Genomic DNA, 24,133 nt, shown 5'->3' on the forward strand with positions numbered 1-24,133 from the left:
TTAAATTTAAAAGTTTTTCCATTTTGCTCATTATTCTCTTTTGTGCGTACGTTTTCTCTCCAAATGAAAAAAAAAAAAAATAAATAAAAAAAAAAAATATATATATATATATATATATATATAGGAAGTATATCAAGTGAGAAGAATTTATTATGAAAGGGTGAGAATGTTAAAATATAACTCTTAGATTAATTTAACCTTCTCACCTTCTCATAATAAATTCTTCTCACTTGATATGCTCCCTATATATATCCCTATATATATATATATATAACCCTCACTACAAAACATCTCTCTCTTAAAGTCTCTTTTAAATAATACTACGTAATATTTTCTTAAATTATTTAAATTTTGAAGGTGTCAATTTTCAATTGCAAAGACATGAAACTGTAGAGGCGATAATTTTATTTCCTGACCCAAGTTTTGATTGTTTTGATGGGTCCTTACTTGGTGGAATGAAGCAGAAGCTGATAGGATTCCCCAAATTAAAGCCCACGACTTTTTATTAGACCAAAGTCTGTATGCATATATTTTCCAGCGAAAACAATTTTATTTCGTTATTTGACTCGAGTAAAATTATTATAAGCGAAAAAATTTATCCTATTAAATATTATTTAATATAATTATATATTTCGAAGAATTTAAGGACATAATCGATGAAGTTAATATATATATATATATATATATATATATAGTGTTTTAAAAATTCGGGTCGAACTGGGAATTGATAGTCTAGTTGGTCCGAATCTTGAGTTGAATCGATTATATATTCAACTTGTTTCAAATCGGAGTGAACCAGTCAATTTAGTAAACCGGTGGGTTGAACTAGTAGGTCAGACCGATTCAAAAAAAAAAAATTTAAATATATTTCTTTATACAAAAAAAAATAAAGATAATTTTAAATAAGATGAAAATTGAAATTTAAGATAGAATATGAATTTATTGAAATTTATAAGTATAAAATATATTTAACATGGATATTTTTTTAGAAAAATTAATAAAAATCGGTTATGTGGTTCAATTAGTGATTCACCAGTTCAATCTTTGACCCACTGATCCAGTATCCTAACCGGTTTGATGACCAGTCCGATTTTTAAAACTATGCTTTATATATATATATATATATATATATATATATATATATATATATATTGTTGGAAAAATGATGGACACATAAGTAAAACAACCTAAAATATTGAGTAGATAGATAACAAAATTTTTCATGAGACATATGATGACACTAATTTTAAACTTATCTATGATATATGCACAAGTTTCCAAGGATACAACAGGTTGTCTTAGGAAAACTGGAGAGTAGAATTGACTAAAAATTTTGTAGAGCCTATAGAGAGAGAAGAGGCCGAGTGCGTAAGAGAATATGGATGACAACGGGATAGATAGGAGTTTCACTATCCTTATCCTCACCCTCGTCCTCATTCTTGTACCTTATAGTCATCCTCAATCCCATACTCAGACGAGTATATAATTTGTGTCTACATTCCTGTCCTTAATACTCATGCTAGTTCAAAAATTAATTAAATATTTTTATAAAAAATATTAAAAAAACAAGAATTTCAACATAAAGTAACAATTACAAAATTACATTAATTAAATTTCATTTGACATAAATTTAAAACAGTGTAAGAATTACATAAATGTCAAATAAATTTTTAAAAAATAAATTAAGTTTCTAGAAATCCAATTCAAGTACTACTTGTACTCGGTCAAACTAGATATTTGCCGTCAAAGTCGGGACCGATTCGAATATTACTTACAAAAACGAGTTTACTTATTATCCCTAAAAAGATGTATCATCTAACATAGTGAGATAGATGTCTCTATACATAAGCCTAAAGAAAATATTTATCCATTCTCATGGCGTGAGCTCACCACCTATTATTTGTCTCTTTAAAAGTGTATAGTACACTTTGATATATAAACATTCAAGATTTACTAGATCCAAATAATATGAAACATCTTTCAAAATATATACTCCCATATATGCTACATATATATATATATATATATATATATATATATATATATATATAGAGCATATCAAGTGAGAAGAATTTATTATGAAAGGATGAGAAGGTTAAAATATAACCCTTAGATTAATTTTCTCTCACTTGATTAAATCCAAAATTTTCTCTCACTTGATTAATTTAAAGGTTATATTTTAACCTTCTCACCTTCTCATAATAAATTCTTCTCACTTGATATGCTATATATATATATATATGTGTGTGTGTGTGTGTGGGGGGGCCCTACTTTAGTATATGCACATTTGGTGGTTAGGAGCCCGTGATTTTGTATGCTAGCTACATTGTATAGCATGCATGTGCTTATAAGGTTTAGTGGAAAATATGATGACATTGATGCTCTTTATGTTTGTCCTTATAAGAGCATTCATGTGCTTGTACCTAGTACTACCAATATGGAGTGTTCTTTTAGTTCCTGATTTGGGCACTTGGTCCTTTCATGTCTCTAGATCGCAAGGCTTTGTGTTATTATTTTGATTGGATTTGATAGCGAACTGAGTTTCAGCATTGGTTTTCTATTTTCAGTTTTCTTATTTACCTTACATATGTAACTTTTTGTGCCACTATTTACATATTCCCTTCCCTTTTTGCTTGAGCAGCATCAAGGTCCAAAAGGATGTGTAAAGTTACTGTCACGTGGTTGTGTTTTGTTTTTCATGAGAATAAATTGATTGCATTAGAAAATATTAACCACATCCGGAAAAGCTGAATAGTATAGAATAATTGAGATGAAACAGCACAGTAGAATTCAAGGTTCTTGACATTGTTTACATGATAATGCATGTTATACACCTTGATTATTTGATTCTTGTTTGGTACTTCAATTTGATTAATACTTGGTCCTCGTGGATTTCTTCATTGCATGAACATAGATATAAAGGTTGACATTATGGCAATGAGCCACGTTGGCTAAATGATAACATGCATCAGTGCATCACAGAATAATCATCTTGGAGAGAATTTTACCAAACCTTAGTCACAAAACTTTGCGGGAATTTCCTGGTCTAAAGACCAAAAAAAATACTTCGAATGTTATGAATCATGTCTAAACATTGCAAGTAAAATTTGCCTGAAGTCACAATTAACCGCGACACTGTTGGCTTGCTAAAGAAGAAATTTGATTAAGATGACATTGTATATGCTGGTATGTTGATATATCTCATATTTCTCTTTAAAGGAAAATGAAAAATCCCACGAATAACTATAAGAACCCATTTGGGTTTTGAAATTACGATGGTTTTGCTAGAAGCTCAACACAAGATGTTTAACTATATATGTATCTTCTTTGGTGATTTTCTGAGATTTTGTTTTTTAGTTCCTTTGAATTTTGGGATTTCTTATTGCTGACATGATATGATGGAAACTAGCAACCCAATTATTACGTAGATGTTTCTTTCTAGGTAGAAAAATCAGAAAGGGACAATCTAAGGTAGAGTTTGTCATACTTACTCGCAAAGTATTCACCTCTAATGCTTTCAAGTAGGTTGAGGGTCCACTAGTTTTCTTAGTAATGTCTACATAGTTTTATTTTTTAGACTCTTTTCCCCAAAAGTTAGTCAGGCTCGCAAATTTAAGTAAATAAGTTTGGTCGAGGTAGTTATCTGATGCTGAGATCTTGTTGGGAGAGTTCAATTTTGAAGTTATGTATAGAATCTATTCTTACCTTTATCTTCAAGATTTCTACATGCTTGAAAACATACTCAAAAGATTCTAAAATTTTGGTGTAAATTTAAAAGTTCAAAGAACTCAACAACTTATGGGTTTCGGTATGTAAAAAAGCCCTCACAAGTGGGTAGATATAGATTTACTTTAGATGCTGCATTTAGCATACTTTTCAAGTATAATGGGTTATGTCAATAATATATATATATATATATATATATATATATATATATATATATATTATTTTTATGATTTTTAATAGAGGTTAGTCACATTTTTTAAATAATAAATATTCTGTACTAATATTATGTTTTAAAAAAATGATTTTTGATGAAGGTGAAACTTGTGGAACCTAAGTAATTGGTCGAGCTGTATTTAATAAGTAGTGATATCTAAATAGAAACAATGTTTTCGAGGTTGTGATTGATATTGTATATATGTAAAGTTAATTCTCTTTTGAATTGGGCATTCTCTTGTTACAAAAGATAATATTATACGAAAACTTTCTCTTTTGGGTTCATGCTTTCACATTAAAGGTATTGTTCATTATATATGTAGATAATATTATTTAAAAATAGTAAATAATGAAAAAAAAATGCTTTCATTTCGATCACCAGCATTTATGTATAATAAATTTATTAATTAAATTATACTGATAATGATTTATGATTAATTGACTGTATAATTTTTTAACATCAAATAGAACATAAAATTAAGCTCATGAAAATGAGTAAATAAATGAAAAAAAAAAAAAAGGAAGCAAAGGCCAAACGGCCCCTGTAATCTTATTCTCAATTTCTCATAGTTGCATCTGCAGCTTTGGTGGTTGGACTTTGTGAATCATCTATTTGTCTTTTTCACAATTTTTAAAGCATTCAATGCTTCCCAGTGTTTTTTTTAATATATCTATATATAAATAATTTATAAGCATTCTTAATAAAAATGAATGATTAATTAATACTTCTTCAGTGTTTTTGTCCCAAAGTATCTATATATGGCTTAACTTAATTTTACAAAAATTAAAATATGTTGTTAAATATATCATTAATAATAATGCAATTGTATTCTCGATCATAGTCTTGAGTTGAAATATATCATTGAAAATACAGTTGTGCTGAGAAACTTGAATGAAAGCTTTGTTTTTAGTCGAGATGAAATTACGACTAAATATATCATTTTATTATTATTAAGATTAATTATAATTTGATAAAAAAAATTATACTTTTTATTAAAAAAATCCAAATACATAATTTACTATTTTATATATAATATTATTATTAAAATTATTATATTCTTATACAATCATTTTAAATTCATGAGAATTTTTCATATTAAAATAATTTTATAAAATCTCATTACCGTACACTTCCTAAACCTAAAAGAAAAGGCAACACCTTTTCAGCTCATGAAGATTTTGATGACACGAGGCACCAACTGTTTTCACTTCGATCCTAAGCATAAAGAACTGAACATTATAGTTTGAACATTTGAAAGGATATATTGGATATTTTCTTCTTCATAAGTACTGAATTTCATAATGTATTAAATATCCGCGTCAATTTATTGCTGAAATTGGACCATAGAGAAATACTACTATGGTTAACTTTCTCTCTTTCTCAGCACAATTAGGACAAGTTAGTGGGCACCTCATTTTCATGGTCGTAATCATAATAGATCCATCAAAGTTTGAACCAATTTTGCCTTGAATTATTGCCTACACCTTTGTTCTATCTCTACCATTATAAATACCTCTCCAAAGGAGGCCAAAGTTTACTATTCCATAGCTTTTTTCATAAGCAACTAACATGTCAATTTTGGAGAATGCATTGATGTATGGAGAAGATTTCTGATGTAGTATACATTTTAAACAAAATATCATGATTAGGCAATTTTTTTATCATCGAAAAAAATTATATTAACAAAAATAACATTTGAATTTAAGAACTTTTATATATTAAACTTAATTATCCTAATGATATATCATGAATTGGTAATATAATGATTAAATACAAATTTTTAATCATTGTTTATAGAAAAATAACTGATAAAACTGTGTATTCATGAATAACAAATAAATATATTGAATATTAGTTTGTGTCATCGAATGGATTTCATATGAAACAAAAGGTATTTAGCTCACATATCAATTTATAAATGAAACTCGAATCAAACATGCACACTGTATGTTTTATTGTTTCCTTTAAGTCATATATTCAAAGTTTCAAATTTTATTAAGAATAAAAATAAGTTATGCGTCTATCAAAAATCTAAGATATTAGCTCGATATGTGTAACGTTTGTGAGGATTAGTTTCACTTAGCTTAACCTAACTCATTTGTTACAAAAGTTAATTTTTTAAAAGTTTGTTTGAATAAAAAGATCATGTCTTATACCTTGAAAATAGTTTATGACCAACCTACTTATACACAGATACAATTTAATATTATATTTTTATATTATATTATATGAGGGGTTATAATTATATTGATATAACTTTTATTAAGTATTAATTATTCAATAACTTTATATTAAATGTGAATTTTGTAATTCTAACCGTTAGATTGAAAGTTCATTACTCTTAGATCATATATACAAAATTTTATGTTAATCTAAGATAATTTGATACTTCATTTTTATAAAATAAAATTGACGTTATATATTTATTTCAAAATACACTAAAATATAAACATGTTGATTACCTTTAAGTTATTGTTTAATTTTAACAAAATTTGATACATACACATATATATCTATATATATATATAATATGAGAATGATTATAATTACACCGGTGTATTGTTAGAAGAAGAAAATCACCTCAAAATAAGTGTTATGTTAGTTTTTCAATGTATTGTTAATTGTCTTTTTTTTCATTTGTACCTCTAATAATATTATGTAAATAATGATTGTTGTATTGCATCATTTACGATAAAGAAGATTAATGTAAAATCATTATTCTTTTTCATTTTTTATCAACATAAAATAACATAGGAGGACCCTTATTATATAATGGAAGAAGCATTTTATTTAAATTTAAATTGTGTTTTACTCATTTCAATATATATATATATATATATATATATTAAAATATATTTTTATAATTTAATTTTTAAATTAAAAAACAAAAAAATAATAAAACATGTTGAGAGGTTGAGACTTCAATACCTTACATCTCAATGTACAAAATGCATGGCATATTGATAATTCATCTTAACAATTGAGATTTAACATCAAGAACTAGGGAAAAAATAATAATAAAGTACTAAAAATTGATAAGAAAAAGAAAAGAAAATAACTAAATTGAGTTCTTTAAGTAGTTGAGAAATTAAAAATTTATTTAATCCTATATTTTAGTTTATTTTTTTCCTATATGTAAAGCCCGTGGTTGTGAGTTGTGAGGAGGAGATACTGTCGAAAACATGAAATTCCAAAGCCCAAGGATCTTTGCAGGGCCAAAAATAAGTATGTCATTCTTTTGGCTTCTAGTGGTCCCATCTGTCATCTTTCACTGTGAAAACAGTGCCATCTTTATGGGCATGTTGATGATGTTACCTTCCAAGTTCAGATATTTGTTTTATTTAATATTTATTTATGTCCTTTCGTGAATCTTGATTTTCAGTACTAGACCCAACCCAAGTACTCTTCCCTTCCTTCGAGAAGAAAAAAAGAAAAAATAAAAGAGCACTTGGATCATGAAATCAACAATTGTGAAATTGGCCAACGACTATTTGTGCTACTTGCATTGCATTGGATAAAATTGAAGTACAATCCCTTTTATATATTCACATGATAGAAGTTGTAACAGCACGGGATTCATGTCAAAATTATTAAATAACATGGGTTTTGGCAATCTTATAAAATTAATTTTTAAGATGATATCACTAAGTAATTATATATTCAATTCACGTCATATTTTTAATAAATTTTTCTTAAAAACTATACATTTTTAAATATAAAATTTATATAATTAAACATATTTAAATAGTTAAATAATAATTTGATATCAGATGATTGATATAATAATCGTTAAAATATGATAGATTTAGAGATTTAATAAAAGGAGGTTCAACATTTTTTTTTCTAAATATGTAATTTATTAGTTAAAGTTTGTAACTAATAAAAATCTATTAGAATTTTATAATATCGTTGTGTCCAATAAAAACTTTTCATAATTTTTTTAAGTAATTTTTTTTTAAATTATATTAAAGTATATTATATATTTATTAAAAAAATATATTAAAGTGTATTTTTCACTTATGCATAAATTAAGTTTAATATAAAGAGAAACTTATATTTTTTCTTTTGTAAGTATTTATAAAACAGTTTCTCATTTCATAATAATTTATATGCATCTGAGTTTGGTATCCATAAATCCTACTTGAAATTCATGCAACCCAAAAGAAGAAAAAATCCTTTTTTAGTGAAGAGAAGCATATCCCAAAGTTTTCCCTTGCAATTAAGTTGCAATTGACCCAAGGCATATTTGGCACCATATGATGGTTAGAACTTAAAAGGAGATTGAAAAATCTCATTGCATTTTAAAGAGTGTCGTGATGAAAGAAGTGGATATCGTTTTCAAAAAAATAGTGTTGACTATTATTGACAATGAGGTTTAATTAATTTTATAGACAAAACATCTAGTCTCTCCCCTAATTAATGGCTCATGTCTTTTTCTTTCCTTTCCTCTTATGCTATTATTTTTTATTTCTTGAGCTAAGTGCTTGTGTTTGTATTTTTCTCATACATATTGTTTTCTTTTCCTTGTCACATGACACATTGAGAAGCACGAAGGAGTCCATGATTTGGTCAACTAGGGGTTGGTAGAATGGGAACACAACCCTTTTAACTGTGTTTTCAAATCCACCGATTGGATCGGAAACCGATAAACCTATTCAAATAATTCATACAATTAGTTTGGGAAAAACATTATTAAAGATGAAAAAAAAAATGATGAAAACTAGTTTTCGACTTCTTTATAACACTTTAATCCTTGATTTTCTCTTTATATTTTTGTTTTTTTATTCTAGATATTAACTTATTATCAATAAAAAAATAGTTGATATTGTTGAAATTTAGACTTAATTATTAAAGTATATTTAATTTAAACTTTTGTATATATTTTAAATATTAAGAACCTCTTGATGGAAGTGCTTGCAATTTTACATGTCAACAATACCACTAAAAGAGCAACAGTTCGTAGTGAAGAATTCAAATGTGTTTACATTATTATCATTTTTACAAAATATAATAATGCGTGATTATCATATATTCATAATGCATGAAACAAGCTCGTATTTAGAAAGCATGTGTATCTAAAGATAGCTTACAGAATTAAAAAAAAAACATAATCTAAAGATAAATAAAGGAAAACTCCTTTCTAATTGACGTTTATGATTTTTCACCACACATTGCATTACAATATTGAATATTGTATCAATACTAATAACAAAAGTATCATTTTTGGTGTTTATAGTTTATTTCTAATTTTATCTTCAATTAACTACTATAAAGATAATTTTACACTAAAAAAATCTAATCACCATTTTGCTTAAAAGAAAAATTAACTGTATATAAAAAAATTAAACTAATACAAAAAATACTTAAAAGAAAAAACTATTCTCTCAGGCATGGGGTGCCCTTCTTTTTCCTAAGATAATAGTAATAAATCCATACTCATTTCTGTAAAAAAAAAAAAAAAAAAATCCATAGTCATTTTGTAGCACTCAATCTTGAAAACATTCCTTTTTATTATTAGTTTCTCTCGATCTTAATTTTTTTCTTAAAGATGAAATGAACAATCATAAAATAAGGTATCTATAGAATAACAACAATTTTTCTATTACTTAGAACAACAACAAAATGGTAAATTTCATAAGATCATATTATGAAAATCAAATGAACTTTTTTTTTAATTAACCGAGCTTATTATTTTTTTGTGGTAAAAGCGTTCAGGATCAAGAATGCACCAACCACTTATTTTGGAAATTGAAAATTTTGAATTAGACAAGTATTATCTTAACCTCTGCTTTAAGTTATACATTTTACTCACGAGGGTCTAAAGAAATCAATGAAATTTTTTAATATACGTAAAATATTTTTAGTAAAAATTATGATAATAGTACGTTAGATTAGCATTCTCGTATAATATTAGATTCATTGACATTTTACAAGTCACAAGATAGCACAGCACGGGGGTGTTTGTGGCAATAATTTGTGGCTAGAATAATTATGCAACAAAGACAGCAAATAATGTGCATTAAAGAGATCCAGCACATTATTTAATTTTAGTACAAATCTGAGATGTGAACAACAGCACCATTAACTACTGAACAGTATTAACTGTTAAACTGTAAAAAAAGAAATAAAAGGTAGAGTGAGTGAAATTAAATTCAATTTTTTTAATTAACTAAAGCATACTTACTTTTATATATAGCGGTGTGAATAGAGTAGGAGACTCGACGGCGCTTTAACCTACCCTAGATTATTGAATTCTTTTTCTGGATCATTCTTTATTCTTATTTAAGTAAAACTTTATTCAATCTAACACATTTTCAACGCTATTTATGTATGAGGAACCAATAAAAAATAACATTAAAGACAGTCTCACTCACTACTTTATTTGATAAATTTTACATTCCAATTTATAATATAAAAATAAATAAGTAATAATCAAATTTGATTATGAGAATAGTCACCTAATATCCCAAAATTGATGATAAAAATTTAATTTCTCTTCACAGAATATGACTTTCACTTGTTAAATATTATTTTAATATTAACAAAAATTCATCATGAAAGTCTCTTGTATTAAAAAAAATACTTTACAACCATAATAATAATAATTAGAATTACTTTTGTGAGTGAGATTGTCATAAAAATTAAAATAACGGAACCATGAAACGTCTTATAGTAGGTTTTTTCACTCCCTAAAAACAAGAGAGGTCTTATAATAGTAGGCGTACAAAGAGAAACAAAGTACAAGGAAAAGTAAAGTATAAGAAAAACAGCTCATCCCACAAGAATTTGATGTTGCCCATGTATTCGCTCGTTTTTTGTTGTTGATATATTTCTTTCTTGCACACAAAGATAATAGAAAGGAGAATGTGAAAAGAAAAGGAAAAAAATGAAGAATAACATAACCGTATTTTATTTTTAATTAATGTTATGCAGTTTTTACTCTCTAATTTCTTGAATTAAAGATGGTGTAAAAGAACTTTTTGAATTAAAATATTACTTTTACGATGGGATATTTAATTTTCGTATACTATCAATATTAATTTTCTTCACCGATAACTTGTAAAGAAGTATTATGGTAAAATGATAATTTATGAGCCCAATTTAATGTATGTAATGTCACATTCTTTAAAAGGACTTTTTTCATTTTGCATTTGAGAAAAATTTTCCAGAAAAGAAGTAACAAGGGAAATAGACAGAACATCAAATCTTGTACTCCTTAAGCTAAAGCAGTTTGAGAAAAATGTCAGATCTTAAAAATCCAATGCTTATGTTTCAACGTTTTTTTACCGTTAAGATCTTTTGCCGCCGAAAAATTGACAGCCACTCTCAACCGTCTGATCTAGAAATCCCCAACATCAGTGAGGGTCCACCGCATGCAGTGGACCCCACCACACCATTCTAATTCTCTCTCTACTCTTGTCTGTTCCCCTACCACCATCCTTTGAGTCACACCAAAGTCACTGTGATTCCATTCCATCTCTTCACAATTCATGGTTTCCCTTTTCTATTTTTTCCTCTGCACAACAAAGTTTCCGTTTTTCTGACATGGGTATCTCTTATTTTCTCTGCTTTTCTTAGTTTTCATCTTCTTTGTGCTTGTCACGTGTGGAGTTTGCCTCACGTGTATTTGGGGTGCCATCATGTGTTTGTGCTGAAGAATCTGTGAAGTGGGGTTGTTCTGTTCTATATGCTGTGGTGCTGCTTCTGTTGCTATTATTGTGATTCTAGCTTTTGGGGTTTGTGCGTTGTGTTGTGCTTTGTTGCATCTTGTGTGTGTTGTGGATTGGTTTTTGGGGTGGAGATGTTGGGTTCAGGTACCAATTTGGTAACCACGGTCATTGGGTTTGGCATGAGTGCCACTTTCATTGTGTTTGTGTGCACCAGAATCATATGTGGAAGGCTTAGAGGGGGTGTTGAATCTCGGATGATGTATGAGATTGAATCAAGAATTGATATAGAACAGGTAATTAAGTTAAGCTATGCCTTTTCCTTCTTTCTCTCCCCTTTTCTTGCTTACTGTTTTTGCTTGTGAATATGGCCTGATTTTGGGTACTTTGTTCAATTTTCATGGAACTTGTATGAATTTGAATACTGTAATCTATTTTATTTGGTCATGAATCGCAGGTTATTGTTCTGATCCGGTAATTGGTATGAGGAATGAGGATAGCTGCAATTTTCTGTTGTTTTTTAAACTTTTTGATTCTGATGCAAATGCTGCATTCTATTTCCATAAGTAAATCTGTGACTTGGGTATAAGCTTTCAATCAGATTTAGAAAATGGGTATTTGTAACAATGAATGCGTATACTGCTCCTTTAAATCGATTGTCATTTGTCTTGGTAAGATACTAAGATGTATGGAATTGTTCTAACCCGTTTTTGTAATGGAGATTTTTTGGTGATAAATATCAACAATTACAAAGCCCTACCACACATTCACACTAGGTGAGATGGGCTACATAGATCACATACAGTTTGGCTTGGTTAAAGATGAAACATCTGGAGATATTAACGTTATAATGGAACCATGCTAACCATACAATGCGTTACTTTTCGGTAACAATCCAACATTAGCAAAAATATGTTGCGAGTGATCCTTGTTTGGTATATCGATAAGTTTTACATTGATTGTTGAGGGCCTAACACAACCCTTCTCCTTTACCTGGCTTGGGCATGGCTATAAAATCATAAGCTGAGTTACTTTTTCATGGTAAATATTTATATGTTTAAATACTCATTTGGTCTCTATAGTTTCATATACTTTATCTTAAAAATATTTTATTTTAGTTTCTATACATATCATTTTTATTTCCTGTTCTATTTTATATAGAGACTAAAAGATAAAATTTATAAAACTATAAGAACTAAAAGATAAAATTCATGAAACTATAGTATCAAATAAGTATTTAAACCTATTTCATATAATGTTGTGTTCATGAATTTGAATGTTTCTAGACTTATAGTTTCATATACTTTATTTATAGTTAAAAATATTTTATTTTAGTTTCTATACATACCATTTTTATTTCCTGTTTTATTTTATATTACTAAAAGATAAAATTTATGAAACTATAAGAACTAAAAGATAAAGTTCATGAAACTATAGTATCAAATAAGTATTTAAACCTATTTATATAATGTTGTGTTCATGAATTTGAATGTTTCTAGACCTCCAAACAGTGGTTGATCGCAAGAGGATATACTGTGTCTAATTTGTAATTTAGTTTATGTCATTCTGTACTGTTAAGGTTGGTTGCTTTAGATTTTAATTTTTCATTGTTTACTGATAGCCAGAACATCATGTTAATGACCCTGAATCCGAACCTGTTCTGCTTGATGCAATCCCTACTTTGAAGTTCAACCAAGAGGCTTTCAGTTCGCTTGAACACACACAGTAAGTTTTAGTCTCTCAATTGTAGCGTCATAAACAGAAAGTTTATCATATTTTCCTCGACAGAAGATTTCAAACTGATACAAAAAAATTCTCACTACTATACATTGTTCTTTCAATTTTTGTCACAAGAGCTCATGGTATGCAAGAAACACTTTGATAGACTAATAAGTTCATGCAATGAGGAGATAGATTCATGACTGAGTTTGCTTCTTCAGGTGTGTAATATGTTTGGCAGATTACAAAGAAAGAGAAGTATTGCGCATCATGCCCAAATGTGGCCACACTTTTCATCTTTCTTGCATTGATATATGGCTGAGAAAACAATCTACCTGTCCGGTGTGCCGTCTGCCATTGAAAAACGCTTCCGAAACGAAACATGTGAGACCTGTGACATTTACCATGAGCCAACCTCTTGATGAGTCTCACACATCAGAAAGGAATGAAGATATAGAGAGACATGTTGAACCTAATGCTGCTAGTAATTCTTCACAACCAACTTCAGGAGAACAAGAAGCAAGGCAATGATCTAAGAGCTAAAGGGGTTGTTCTGCTTCTATAGAGGAATGCTTCTAAATATAGATTGGATTCAAATTCTTTGCCTTTAATATGGCCTTCATATTCACTTGGTGGTGTAAATATGTTTCCTTTTGTAGCATATGCAGGCCTAGGTTTTGGTGGGATTTATTGCATACCAAGTTGAAGTTCTTTTGTCCATGGTATCACTTACTCAAGCAAGCACACTACTCTTGTTAATGCTCCACAGATTAAACAAATGTTTGATTACATGTTTTTCTTCTTGTGCAATTATTTTTCAGTAGCAAATTTTTTCTACATAATGCTTCTTGTTCTTATCATAGGATGGGTCTAGAAAATTTGGATAGCGGGATAATGCATATATTAGTATGAAAGAAATAAAATCATTAAAAAAAATTTATAGTTGCATGATTCACAATAGAATATTATGGTGTTGTTTTGATACTGATCAGAAAAGGCTTGGTTTGACGTTATTTATAATTGTTTTTGCATGTTTTAATAAATTTAACATTAATTTTTTTTTTCAGAACTACAAAATGTATCTGATTCATGATTAAGCAATTAATTATCCTATTTATTGCGGAGCAAATTTGTATAATATTTATTGCAGAAAGTTCTTTCATTTATTGCATTTGCAATTGGTTACCAAATATATCTTCAAAACGGCTGGAGGTTCCCTGCACATAAAACAAACAATAACTGCTCATTGAAATATTATACCAAATACATCTGCAAAGCTACTCATTCTCATTGAAATATTGTAGAGAATTCAAAGAGAAAGGTATTGTTCTTGTCATAAATTATCATGATGTGCATGTTAGGTCCTCTAAGAAATGTTGAAATGAGAGCAAACCTAATATGTAAGAATTTGAGGCCAGGAATTCAGTCAATATATTGTTAAATCTGTATATTAAATTACTAAATGCCAGATCATCTTTGTAACTATGATCTATCCATGTAACTATGGTCGTGTGCCTTGTAGATAATGACAGGAGTTAAGGAAGTGGTTCGATAGTTTAGGTGTAAAGAATGCTAATCAATAACTTAGAAAAATACTTTGCCTCTTGTTTGGTAGGGGCAGGAGGAGGGTGTAAGAGAAAAGAACCATGAACGATCGAATAATTTATTTTTTAATAAATATATTATTTTTAATTGTGGTGATTAAATAATTTATAATAAAATAAATAAAAAATAATAGTTAATATTATGATAAAAATGAAACTATAATTCATTTTGAAATATTTTTCTAATAGGGTGAAAGGAGTAATATAAAATATAAAAAATATATTAGAAAATAACATTAATTTTTATGAAATCTAAAATATTAATTGCATTTCTTAATACATGTGAAAAACCTTAAACGTAAAATAAAATAGATTCAAGTGATTATTTTATTACTGTTTCAGGGTAATTTTTCCCCTTAGAAAACTGAAACTAAATACAGAATTTTAACATCAATTTATAAACCATCCTCAAATGTTGCAAAGCAATCAAGTCCAATGTTTCATAACTCGGCACCATATTTGTTTTGTGGTCTCATCTTGCGCTTTTCTAGGAATTATAGAGCATGTGGTACGAAGTTAAGAACCACCAACAAATCATAGTGATTTCATTTTCTTCTTTATTGACACATAAATGCTTTATACCAAAAAAATAAAATAAAATTAACACATAAATGCCAAAGAAGTAGAATTTCCATAGTTAACTCTACAAAAGTCTTTAAAATTAAAGCAGGTTAAGGACAATGATTGGTTGGCCATAAACTGTGGTCTTAATAAATTCTGCCAGCAGTGGAACCTGGAATTTGTTCAGATGAATTTTTTTTTTTCAAAGTTAATCGATCAAAAAGTAAAAACTAGATTCACTGGATAGCACATTTTAAGAATTGGTAACTTCAAAAACAATTTTATTATGAACAATAATCAGAGTTTAAAGAATATTGTATAATGAATTAGAAATGAAAAGTTTTTATTATTGTGAAAAAAATGTAAGGCAAATTAATTTCTTTTAATCAAAAACAAAAATTGTGCGGAGAATACGCAAAATAATATTAAACTCTTTAATGAATTTATTAGATAATCATATTTTTGCTAAAATCGTTGCAACATTTGAAGAAAATATTGTAAGAAAATCCCAAATTTTATATATATAAAAAAGTTGCACATGAAACCTACAAGACAAATCCAGAATCAAGAAAAATTTGTAGGTATCAGTTATAACTACACCGTATAAACTTTTGGGAATATAAAAATCATGAAAAGTAGGTTTGAAGAATGAAAAAGAATTATACTGAAAAAAAAATACAATTAATTGATGAAATAGTTTATACATAAAAATCATTAATAATATTTAAAATTAACCCAAAGCATTATTTTTCTCTCAATGAATTAAAAAAAGAAAAATCTCTTTCTTTCCGTCTTCTTTCACTCCTTGAATAGTTTTATAGTGTGTTTGTTTAGAGAAGTTGAACAGAAAAGCTATCTTGCAAAGCTTTTCCATTCAACAAAGGAACGACAATTCAACAATTCAAACATGCCTTTAATTATCCGAAAGATAGTGTTAGAGATCTGAAAATTGAAAATGGGTAAACAATATTCAGCCATTACACTCCTGACAGCAACAACAACAACAACCAACAATATCAGTAACAGTGTAACACCCCAATGTAAAAATAAAAATCACCATCTTCCACTAGAAAACCATCAAGTACACAAGCCTTCTTCATTTAACAACACAACACATACCCAGTTCTGTACTTCGTGTTCCATGAACCACCCAGAAGCAAAAATCTAATCTTTTCAATGGAAGAGTCACCCCCATCAATACCAGACCTCATTCTCTCTCTTCAACAACCCACTTTCATGGCAAAACAGTTGCCATCATCAGCCACCAAATCCACTCTTCCTTCCACCACGCCCACCGCCACCTCTCCGCCTCCTCGCCGATGCAGGTGGAGGACGATCCCTGTCGCCGTTCGCGGAGAGAAGCCTTTTTCCGATGATGGGCCTGTGGGAAGGGATATGATGTCAGGTTGAGGGCATTGGAACTTGTGTACCAGTTTCATGTGTGATGATGATGTGTCAGATATATAATGATGGTGGTGTTAATTTTCTTGATTACTTTTTTGTTCTACCTATACAAGTTTTGGTTCTTGGGGCATGGAAGATTTGGGATGTATAGTCAGTTCAAGCTACATAAATTAATCAAAGCGTTGTGTTAGTTCTTTGTAGACTTTCTGATTGTGTATAAGAATAGCATTGTGTTGTCTGATTGTTTTTATGCAAATAATCTTTTAAGGGTTTTGTTTATGGGTGGGTAGGGTAAATACAAATACAATTAAACATGATACATCGATTTTTTATTGGTTAACTCTAAGTAAAATATTAGTTACTAGTCAAGGTTTTTAAATTGTGATCACTTTTAATCATGTTCCTTGATATTGGGAGAAGATGCAAATTGCGATCACGATGAGATCCCAAAAACCTTGACATTACTGCCGAAATTGCGGTTGCAAACCATTTCTTAAAACCTTGGTTATAGGTGTTAGATGTTTATAGCATTCGAACAAAAATGAAAACATATCTTCATTTTCCCTCTATGATGATGTAGCAAGCATCTGTATCAGCTTGAAGAATAGATTGCTGTTCTTTTACAGTCTAGAGTGATTGATTCAGTCTGGTTGCACTGCCTATGATGGCAGTGAAACTTTACAGGTTGTATATTAGCACAAGGAGTCCAGTTTAATTATAATCACATAATGGACATAATGCTTTGGAGCTGCGAACTGTTTTTCTAATATGAACATGCTCCTGTGCTTGAAACATTGGTAGAAGAAACCTGCTGGGAATCTAATATATTCCCAATCTGAATGCCATAGCACAGCTCTCCTTAAAACTTTGCTTCTATATTTGAATCATATGTCTGCGGCAACAAAGAGCCTCATGAATATGTGAATCTCCAGGGCCTTCTTCTGCTTGAGGTTGCTCTACAATTCCACATTAATCCAGATTGTTATTCCTTGGCAATCAAATTATGCAACTTTACAAAATCATCCAATGTAAGTTCCTCAGGTCTTGACTGTAAATAAGCGTCAGAAGATCATATGGGTCAGCAGAATCCTCGAGAAACAAAATACCAGAACTGATGAAGTTTAGTGAGGGCATAAAAATAAAAATGAAAAATGAAAATTAGCACACACTAATCACTTACAGTAGCTAGAAGACCTATGCTAGTTAAAGCTTCTTCGATCTCAAGGGATGTGCATATGTGCTGAAGTGACTTGCGCAGCATCTTACGCTTCTCATTGAATGCTGAATTAACCTATAAATACAGACGACTGAAGTATCATTGAAATGGTGAAAGAGGCGTTTGCTTTACCTTGGTTTACGGTAGCTGTTAGGAAGAAAGCATGCTAATGGATATCTTCAGTAGCTCATGCATCGTGGTATATCACATAGTGATGAGACTTAGAATGAAACTAAAGATGAAGATCCTTGGAAATTCGATGCATGACAGTATATGCTGTGGAAAGGATTACCATTGAGAAGAAACTTTTAGTGGAAGAAACTTGGGGATATTCTGAGGGTAGCTTCAGCTTGAATGAGACAACGGCTGCATCAACCTACACAAATATTAAAATGAGTCATATTGATAATTTATAGTTTATCTATTCTCGAGTTCATCAAAGCAAAAAATCCACAACCAAGATCTTAAAGGTACATTTAAATATCAGATTGCTTACATTAGGCTGAGGGAAAAAATTGGTTCTTGGGACTTTAAGTTTGTACTCTGGATCTGAAAAGGAAAATCAGAACTTCAGCATAAAATTAACCAAACTGTGGGGAACGGGTAGCAAAATCTCTGGTTGAATTTTGACGCATGTGATTCCTTAAGAAACCACATGCAAACCAGTAAAACCAGCATCTTACACGCATTTACAGCTCTGTGTCGTAAATGCCAACACAGGAAAAGGATATACTTGAGTTAAATTTTTTTTGTAACTGAAATACTGGATCAGTTTTACAGGTTTGATTTTTCAATATACCATAGGAAAACTTGTGATCCTTGATTATAAAAGGATAGCTTAACACTAAACTATTTGTACTTCATATTTACCTGAGTAGAAATTAACAAATATATTGATGGGACGATACTCAGGGGTCCGGAGTGATGACACTACCAAGCGCATGGCTGTCTCCTCCTGCAATGGTTTGATATGGTTAGTATTTAGTTCTAACTGTTATTATATGATGTTCCCCTTATTATTCCAAGTGGTACTCTCATTACGTTAGGTTGAACCCTTGTCATTTTTCAAAGGGGTGTTAATTTTAAAAGATTAAATGAACTAAGACAGTAAAACCTTGAAAGGAAGGTTGATAGAAACTAGTTCAAAACACTCAGTTGTGGTGAATGTAGTGCACAATTCTTGTGCAGATATTGATGTCAGTGTCATATCAACACCTGTGGGGTGGATTTACTATGGAAGACAGAAAACTGAAACAGAGAGCAATCGAGAAACTCTGATACTCTCCCTCAGTCTTCTCCACATTTTTGCTTACCCCTCTATCTTCTTTCCTTTCCTTTTTATATCCTTTGCACATTTTTCTAATATACCCACAGTAACAGGTGGTTTCCTCGCAGAAGTTCATTACACTAAGTTCCCGTCTGGGAGGTCTGGGGAAGGTGATATGTATAGTTATAGCTTTACCTTATAATCAAAGTGGCAATTTCTGTGACTCAAAACTCAATCACTAGATCACAAGGCAACAACCTTATCGTATGCCAAGGTTCACACTTTGAAGAGAAGAAATATTACCTCGAAAAGAAAAGACGGGGAAAAACATAACATGGCCTTAGGTTCTGAAGTCTCTAAGTTAAATAAATGCTGCAAAGGTCCTTTGGAAAACATGTCTCTTCTGCAATATCAACTCCAGTTCTTGCCAACAGATTTGATCATTTTATAAATAATTTGACCCTACTACCTTCAGTTTTCTAATTTTTATAATTTCTTTCTTCATTCTACTAAGGTATCGGTGCTTCAAGCTGGTAATACTGATCAAGATGCAAAAACAACGAACATGAGAAGCACTTGAACTTCGGATTAAGTAAATGGTGGGTAGGGGGTTGAGTGATACGGATGGAAACTTTAGAAGTTAGAAGGTTATGAGAAAAAGTAAAACTAGACAAAAAATTATATACACTAGAGCTATGAATTCTAACCTGGAGCAACAGAACCACTTCTGAGAAAATGTCACCCATTGGAAGAAGTAGTTTGATCACATCGGTACTGATATTAAAGGGAATGTTGGCAACCACCTGCAAACAACATAACATAACAGGCCAATTCAGGATTTTCATTTTTTTTTTCTGGCATATCTTACAAACTTTAGTAGAAGAGCGGAACTGGTTAGCATCAGGACCTTGAAGTTAAGCTGCCAATTGAATTTATTTAGGTTTATAATAATAATAGTGGAAGATTCATAACAAGCACGAGCAAGCTAGCATAGATACAAAGCATAACTAAAGAAAAGTGAAATGAGCTATGATTTCTAATTCTTAAAGTGATAAGTGGAGCAGAAAGGTGGGTTCAATTCAGCCCGCTTTTATCATGTAACTTCTTCAAATATGTTCAATTCTTACAGTAATGACAATGTTTGTATTCAAATGAGTTATTCTGATTCCAGAGGTACCTGAAACTTTTTACCATGGAAAAAACTCCAGTATTGTGTCTAGACTCTAGAAAGACTTTTGTTAAGGATACTATTTTTATTGCTTCTAAGTTAATGCATTGGACCAGTCAACTGCCTGCACAGGGCTGTCTCGGCCCACAAATTGTTAGTTAACACCAAATCTGACCCAGTCCATATAAATAGCCAATAGTGTGCCCTCCCAAATTGATACCCCACAAATGACTCAAAAGAAATGTGGACTTTTTAAAAAGATTATTAACATCTATGCAGTTCTAAAGCTTAAGCTTCAAACACAATTGAGTTGTGGAGATCATAAATCAAAGCCTTGCAATTTTTTTTATTCAAAAAAGAAAATGAACAAGATTAAGCAAGCATGACCTCTAAAAGTTGACAAATGACTAAATAATGTTTGCTAGTTTAGGAAGTAAAGTCCTCACTTTTGCATTTCTAGATTCTGGATCAACCAATGATGACATATGAGAGCGCACATGACATTTGACAATATCCTCAGTCAAAACCTACAAGCGTTTTAATCAAAACATAAATATAAATCATAATTCATGCAGCAAAACTGGTCCTGAATTATCATAATTTTAGCATACAAATCATACATGACACAGACTAAAATATGAAATATAGATGGGCAATGTAAACAGACTGAAGTACAAATGAACTGAATCAAAAAAAAATTATTGGGAAATTACAAGTTGTGACAATTTTTAAATGCAATAAGAAGAAACTGAGGGAAAACTACAACAATATGGACTTGTTTGGATAAACTTCTCCATAAACACTTCAAGGAAAGGAAAATAAGAAGGAAAAATGAAATAAATTTCTTTATAAGTTAAAATTAGTTTATGCATAAGTAAAAAATAAGCTTTTGGATAAGCTAATATAAGAGAATTTTTACAAATTAACTTATACATAAGTTAATTTTAACTTGTGAAAAGACTTATTTCATTTTTCTTTTCTATTTTTTTTCTTTCTAGAATTATTTATGGAGAACTTTATCTAAATAGATCCTATACATGATTCGAGACTCAAACTCAAACAATCAAGGCCAGAAAAGGAGTATTAGTAATCCTAATCATGTAATGAATGTCATGAAAGATATAATCTTGATAAGCACTATAAGTAACTAGATTTCAATGTTAACATCAGCTAGTATAACTATAGTGCATATTAAGCTTCTGTATAAAATATAGTAACTGAATTATATCTCACTTCTTGAGAAACCTAATTTTGCACCTCATGAACAAGAAGATTATAGGCGTGCAACATAAAGTTTAAATTCACCATGAGTTGTACCTTAAACTTTCCAGTACTTGAAAATCTTTCACTCACAAGGGCAGCCATGTGTTTATCCTGAATCGCACGAAAGATATAAAACATAAAGTTGAGTTGAAGCAGAAGTGAAGAATCACCACTCCAACTTACCACAAAGTTGGAAAGTTCACACAACCTACAGTGTGACCAATAAATAAATATTTAAACTATAGAGATATCAAAATTAAAAATAACACAGACCAAAAAGGACACAAATAAACTCATAGTTACACACATTTACATGTGCAAAAATGTATCCATCTCAATGTTGACAAACTGCACAGAAACTAACAAGTCAAGGAAAGCACGAGAGTGTGTGTATCTCTATTATTTACCTTCTCAACTGCAAGAACGAACGCCCCTGAATTTAAAAGAACATTAGTCAAGGAACCAGTTCCGGGCCCAATTTCCAACACCACATCACCTTGTTCAACACCAGCCGCACCAGCAAGTTGCTCATTTATGTCGGAATTCAACATATAATGCTACAAATCACATCAACACCCAGATCAGCAAAAATTTCAGCAGCAGATTCATTTCACACCAAGCCCAAAAAAACAATTTCTACCTCCAAAGAAGAAAACAAAAACATAAAAATCAGATTTTGAAGTACTAAAACACAAACCCAAGATCATAGCAAAGCACCCTCTCACACACACGCACACACACCATCTTTTCGATAATAAGCCTCAACGAAGCACTGAAACAACTTGCTCCAAAATCACTCCAAATAACTTAACATATAGACAAAATTGGATTTTGTAGAGCTACAACACAAAATTCGGGTCAAACCAAGCACCCCATCAACACACCCACCCTCTGTTTGATGAAACACGCCAACAATTTTCTGAAAGTACCTCAGAAAAAAAAGAAAAAAAAAAAGAATTTTGGAGCATTACAACACAATGGGTCATCACAAATTATGTGGGGAAAAGAGGGAAACCTGGCCAAGTGATTTTCTAGGGAATCTGCCTTTGGAATTGAGAGCTTTGAGAGTGGCATGGTAATCATCTGTGCTTCGCGTGGAAGCTTTGCTGCTTCTTTCAGCGCAAACTACATACGGAGTTCTCCGCCGTACGCCGGCGGTGCTATCTTGCGCCGCTTTGTGGCGCTGAGCGTTAGATATTGGCGGGAACGTTTGAAGAGAGCATAGCGATGAAGGAGACATGTTTGGTTGTTCGTTACTTGCGTAGCTATCTGTTTTGAAACTTCCCACATAATATACTACACTGTTGTCTTCTTATCCTATGTTGTTTTATTGCATTTTTGTTTGTTTGTTGCTATTTCAACATACAACTTATGAAAAGACCTAACTCTCTTGTCAAAGTTTATAGCTTGGTAAAACAAAAAAAAAATTAAAATGATAATTATGTGATTCGAACGATGACATCATTATAAGTTAAATTTGAAATTACAGTCTAATTATCTTTTTAAAGGTTCGATTGATTTAAATTTGTATATTTTCTTAAATTCAACTCAACTTAATTCGATTATGAACTAGTTTAATTAAATTGGATTAATCGAATTAAATATAATTAAATTTATTTATTTATTGTAAAAATTTAAATATCTCATAATAGATGTAAATCATTTGATATTTGTTGTAAATACAATGTTATTAATTCATAAAGTAAATAATAGCATTAATTAAATTTTAAAATAAATGTTAATTTTTTATGTTGTTATTCGCTTAAATAATTTAATATAAAATAAAATTTAAAATAAATATGTTATATTGTTATAATACTATCAATTAAAAAATTTATTACTGACCAAGAATGACAAGAAGTATTATCCTAAGTAAGTGATCATTCAAACACTAACTTATTATTATTATTATTATTATATGATTGGATTGGATTTGATCACATGTCAAAAAACACAAAGTCTATTATGCAATCCTATAGTGTCGAGTTTTGATCAGGTTAAATTGAGTCTAATCCGAATACTAAAAAATTTTATCGAACTCATTGGGTCGATTTGGATTAGTTTAAGTTCGTGGATTACACGTACCCACTTACATTCCTATCTCTTCCTATAAATTTTGCCAGGTGTTTTATGATATTATTATTATTAATGTTTTTATCCATTTATGATATTATTAATTAAATATTATTGTATGGCACTGTTATTTTTTTTATACTCTTGCTCACTAATACTAGATGATGTTTTATATATTTAACATAATGGGGGAGATCTTTCGCAAGAACAAAATTATACATTCTAAGATAGAAATTTGGAAAAGAAGTATA

At 30.0% G+C, this 24,133-nt stretch overlaps 2 protein-coding genes across 2 annotated transcripts; one reads left to right on the top strand and one right to left on the bottom strand.

The window, feature by feature from the left end:
* Positions 1-11,361: 11,361 nt before the first annotated feature.
* LOC109802319 (RING-H2 finger protein ATL54) lies at positions 11,362-14,121 on the top strand. The gene is made up of 3 exons (XM_020363637.3): positions 11,362-11,903; positions 13,229-13,332; positions 13,548-14,121. The coding sequence occupies exons 1-3, from the start codon at positions 11,628-11,630 to the stop codon at positions 13,855-13,857; spliced, it is 690 nt and encodes a 229-aa protein (XP_020219226.1). The 5' UTR covers positions 11,362-11,627; the 3' UTR covers positions 13,858-14,121.
* A 3,304-nt stretch (positions 14,122-17,425) lies between these two features.
* On the bottom strand, positions 17,426-23,109 carry PFC1 (Ribosomal RNA adenine dimethylase family protein). Its single transcript, XM_020363760.3, has 10 exons — positions 22,825-23,109; positions 22,217-22,366; positions 21,864-21,920; positions 20,993-21,073; positions 20,086-20,181; positions 18,982-19,066; positions 18,608-18,660; positions 18,404-18,487; positions 18,076-18,186; positions 17,426-17,943 (listed from the first exon to the last, which is right to left on the bottom strand). The coding sequence occupies exons 1-10, from the start codon at positions 23,047-23,049 to the stop codon at positions 17,878-17,880; spliced, it is 1,008 nt and encodes a 335-aa protein (XP_020219349.1). The 5' UTR covers positions 23,050-23,109; the 3' UTR covers positions 17,426-17,877.
* Positions 23,110-24,133: the final 1,024 nt, after the last annotated feature.

The sequence above is a fragment of the Cajanus cajan genome, chromosome 4 (genome assembly GCF_000230855.2).
Source record: "Cajanus cajan strain Asha chromosome 4, NIPB_CcT2T_4, whole genome shotgun sequence".
NCBI classification, from domain to species: domain Eukaryota; kingdom Viridiplantae; phylum Streptophyta; class Magnoliopsida; order Fabales; family Fabaceae; genus Cajanus; species Cajanus cajan.

Excerpts from the sequence above, each read along its gene's own strand:
- LOC109802319 (XM_020363637.3), top strand. The coding sequence starts at position 11,628 with ATGCTGTGGTGCTGCTTCTGTTGCTATTATTGTGATTCTAGCTTTTGG. Across the intron at positions 11,904-13,228 it reads CAAGAATTGATATAGAACAG|CCAGAACATCATGTTAATGA; the intron begins GTAATTAAGTTA and ends GTTTACTGATAG. Across the intron at positions 13,333-13,547 it reads AGTTCGCTTGAACACACACA|GTGTGTAATATGTTTGGCAG; the intron begins GTAAGTTTTAGT and ends TTGCTTCTTCAG.
- PFC1 (XM_020363760.3), bottom strand. The coding sequence starts at position 23,049 with ATGTCTCCTTCATCGCTATGCTCTCTTCAAACGTTCCCGCCAATATCT. Across the intron at positions 20,182-20,992 it reads CAGAATCTAGAAATGCAAAA|GTGGTTGCCAACATTCCCTT; the intron begins GTGAGGACTTTA and ends TGTTGTTTGCAG. Across the intron at positions 19,067-20,085 it reads AAGTGGTTCTGTTGCTCCAG|GAGGAGACAGCCATGCGCTT; the intron begins GTTAGAATTCAT and ends AAACCATTGCAG.